The sequence below is a fragment of the Vigna angularis genome, chromosome 6 (assembly GCF_016808095.1).
Source record: "Vigna angularis cultivar LongXiaoDou No.4 chromosome 6, ASM1680809v1, whole genome shotgun sequence".
In the NCBI taxonomy this organism is placed as follows: Eukaryota; Viridiplantae; Streptophyta; class Magnoliopsida; order Fabales; family Fabaceae; genus Vigna; species Vigna angularis.
In genome coordinates, this window is record NC_068975.1 from 35,055,081 (window position 1) to 35,058,585 (window position 3,505).

A 3,505-nucleotide genomic window follows, 5' to 3' on the forward strand; every position below is an offset into this window, starting at 1 on the left:
CAAATACATCTCTAGAGTGTTGGGTACAAACAAAGTTACACATGGCATAAAATATGAAATCATGTAGCATAACTAAAAAATGTCTATATATTTTTTTAAGTTGTAATGCATATATTTACTTAGAGTTAGTGATCAAGTGATGACAAATAACTGTTTTTTTTTTCTCAAAAGAGCATCTGGTTGAATTCTTAAATTCATCTTTTGGGCAATATTTTTGTTCTAGTTTTGGATACCGAGTGTTACTGTTTAAAGTACAAGACAGTAGAGAAAGACGTATGGTAAAAAGATTGAGCAAACATATACATATTTCAAAAAGATATTTTATAATATTCTCATGGACATAACAAGCACAGCAATTTTAGCATATGATATACATACAGGAAAAAAATTGATAGAAGATAGAGAGCTTTCTCAGAGCCAACAACATGGGAGACATTATTTAAATTATTTGTTCTTGCTTGCTTTGCCTTCTCTTGCACACCTAATGGCAAACGGCACTTTTGTTGTTGTTATTGTTATACTATCTTGCATCAATACTCTTTCTTCTCCAATTCATCAATGCCCATATTCAGATGCATTTTTGCGACGCCTCTCGTTATGTCCGGCCAAACGCCTTCTACAACTCCTTTTTGATTCATCAAATTCTGATAGCTCATGAAACCTGGGAAATCAAAATATTATTTACTCAACTCATAGGAAATTTTAACAACATCAAAGGACACCTTCAAATATCTAAGTTATTTGGTCTTGATATTATTTAAAAGATAAAGTAAAATTAGCAGCTTTTGTGAAAGTATGATAGGACAATTTTATTACAAAATTCAAAATTGTATAAGGTGATTTCATCTGTGATTTTTTTTTTCTTTAGTAAACACTTGTATAGAAAATTATTTAAACGTACCTTATAGAATGACATGTTTGAACCTATATTTTCCCAGAAGAAAAAAGAAATAATATTTTATATGAAATCGTTTTGAGAATTCAAGTAGCTTGAAATTTCAAAAATAGGTGGTTCTTGATCAACATATTTGCAGTTTTCTTTATAAATGGATGTATGTGTCATTTATTGATGGGTTTGTATTACCCTAAATCAAAATGATTGATAATCAGATTGTGTTGAAATCAACCCAATTTTCCCTCTTCATGGAAGATAGTCCAATCTGATGGATTGAAACAAGATCAGCACTTTTTTGTCTTGTCAACTTCATGGATTAAAAACAATGGCACCAAAAATTAAGTGAAACCTTGAGTCAAAATGCTATTCATTCTATACACGGAATGGTAAGTGCCATTTAGGATGATTCTATGTTCTTCTTGAAGGCAGACAACGTCCCTGTTTTAGCACAAAGAGTTTGCCATCAAGAATGTCTCATACCTTTGCACAAAATGTTGGGGGTAATCGATTTTCGATTTGAACACATTCCATAAAAATGCACTTAATGCATAATAATGTACACAGCGACAAGACTATGTTAAGGAGGAGTTAATCCTTTTTCTTAGAACTAAGGCAATACAGTTAGACACTGTCAGTTAACGTTCTCCATAAGCTCTATGCTAGGAAGGAAATGAAAACAGAAAAGAACCTCAGACACATTTCATATACTGTTTGTTTTGACACTTGAACCAAGTATAACCTAAGAGTTTTGTCTCTGGCTAGGGTTGGTTGGAAAGGGCAAAGGGTATACACATAAGCAGTTCTAAAGAAACCACATATAGCTGGATCCGCAGACAAAACATAAAGGAACAGTTAAATTGCATAGAAAAGATTGATTAAGGTTGTCGACCTACCTACTGCATTGTTGGCAAAACCGTTGATGCTGCTCTGCAATGAGAACTGCAGGAGCCTTGGCATGGTACTCACAAACCTTGTGACGCCTGTGGTAGGGCTTGGCATCACTGAGATCAGCATTACAACCATCAACTTGACATGAAGGTGGCATTGAGCCTCCAGCTTTGGAGCCTCTCTTGTTAGTGACCACCCTCTTCTTCCTACCGTCCTCTCCGTACTCACTTCCCTCCTCCTCTTCCTCCTCCTCATAATCATCATCTTCTTCCTCCTTATAATTCATTCTCCTTTTCCCCTCACTCCAGCTTTCATCCATAAGTTCAGGGAAATTTTGGAAAGTAGGAGAGATTGATGATGATGATGATCTGGCTGGAAAAGGTTACGGAGAAGTCAAGGACTAGTCCACAACTGCTTGATATAAATAGAAAAACTAGAAAGGTAAATAGAATGAGAGAACGAGTGTGGACCACTTAGGGTCTTCATTAATTGATTGCCACCTCACACTTCCAGGGTAATAGTGAAACAACATTGAATATTTTCTAATCTTCCTTCTATTTTACATACATCTTTGTCTCTCATCCATCACATCTAATACTTTTACCATGTCGGTTTTTTTTTCTCTTTTTTGTAATTTTTAATTTTTACTTTCAAAAAATATATATTTTAAAAACAGCATAACTTGTATTGTTTTTGTTGAATATTAAATATTTTTATAGTTTATTTGTTTTCGTTTTTGTTTGGGTTAAATATGTTTTTAGTTCTTAAATTATTGGTCGTTTTTTGTTTTTGTTCTCTTTTCAAAGTAAGGTACAATTTGATCATCATTCTTTTCGAAACGTTCGTTTTAGTCTTCGAAAACTAAACACTGTTTAAAAATTTGGTCCTCATTTAGCAACAAATGAGGATTAAAACCAAAATTCCGAGGACTAAAACGAACGTTTCGAAAAGAATGAGGACCAAATTGTACTTTACTTTGAAAGAGAGACGAAAAACAGAAACGGCCAATAGTTTAGGAACTAAAAACATATTTAATCTTTTTTGTTTTCATTGATCTAAACCAACGAAGAAATTTTTTGTCATAAACTTTTCTTCTTATTTACATGCATCTATTATTTTGACTTTATTTTCTTTATTTCTATTGTTTATAGTTCTCTTATTAAATCAAATACAAACAAACCAGTGACCACTACAATGATGCTAACGAAGTTTTTCGGTATGGGACAAGCTAGGAAAATAAGAGAGAATTGATGTATGAAAAAAAAAAAAGGTAACAATTAAGATGAGTGAATATATAGGAAAAATAAATGAGAAGTTAAGCAAAAAAAATGTATGTATAAATAACAAAATACAATATATGTGATTGTTGTAGGAGAAAAAAAAGTGTTTTTGCATAACTACAAACGAAATGAAACCAATAGATTGTGATCACTCAAAACTATTAGGATCTTTTAAAATTTTGATTTTTACTTTTTATCAGTAAACAAGATTTAAATGAAATTGTTCTTTCCAGTCACTGTTTTCATTAAAAGCAAATAAATTTTTTTCCAGTTATTTCTTCTATTCTTTTTTATCTTGTGTTCTTTTTTCTTCTGAATTAAACGGAGATAAAGTGAACTAGGGTGCAAGAAGACCAGGTGAAGACTGGGGTGTTTGTGTTGTTTGAAAAGAATTTTATCTAGATAATACATGCTGATAGCCTAGTTAGAGAATCTACATGGA

At 32.2% G+C, this 3,505-nt stretch overlaps 1 protein-coding gene across 1 annotated transcript; it reads right to left on the minus strand.

The window, feature by feature from the left end:
• Positions 1-304: 304 nt before the first annotated feature.
• LOC108342154 (squamosa promoter-binding protein 1) lies at positions 305-2,185 on the minus strand. The gene is made up of 2 exons (XM_017579871.2): positions 1,789-2,185; positions 305-661 (listed from the first exon to the last, which is right to left on the minus strand). Exons 1-2 carry the CDS (start codon positions 2,100-2,102, stop codon positions 556-558), a joined length of 420 nt encoding a protein of 139 aa, XP_017435360.1. The 5' UTR covers positions 2,103-2,185; the 3' UTR covers positions 305-555.
• Positions 2,186-3,505: the final 1,320 nt, after the last annotated feature.

What these genes read in the sequence shown, in the direction of transcription:
- LOC108342154 (XM_017579871.2), bottom strand. Translation starts at nt 2,102, where the DNA reads ATGGATGAAAGCTGGAGTGAGGGGAAAAGGAGAATGAATTATAAGGAG. An exon ending in TTTTGCCAACAATGCAGTAG is followed by an intron (nt 662 to 1,788) that starts GTAGGTCGACAA and finishes TTGATTTCCCAG; the next exon opens with GTTTCATGAGCTATCAGAAT.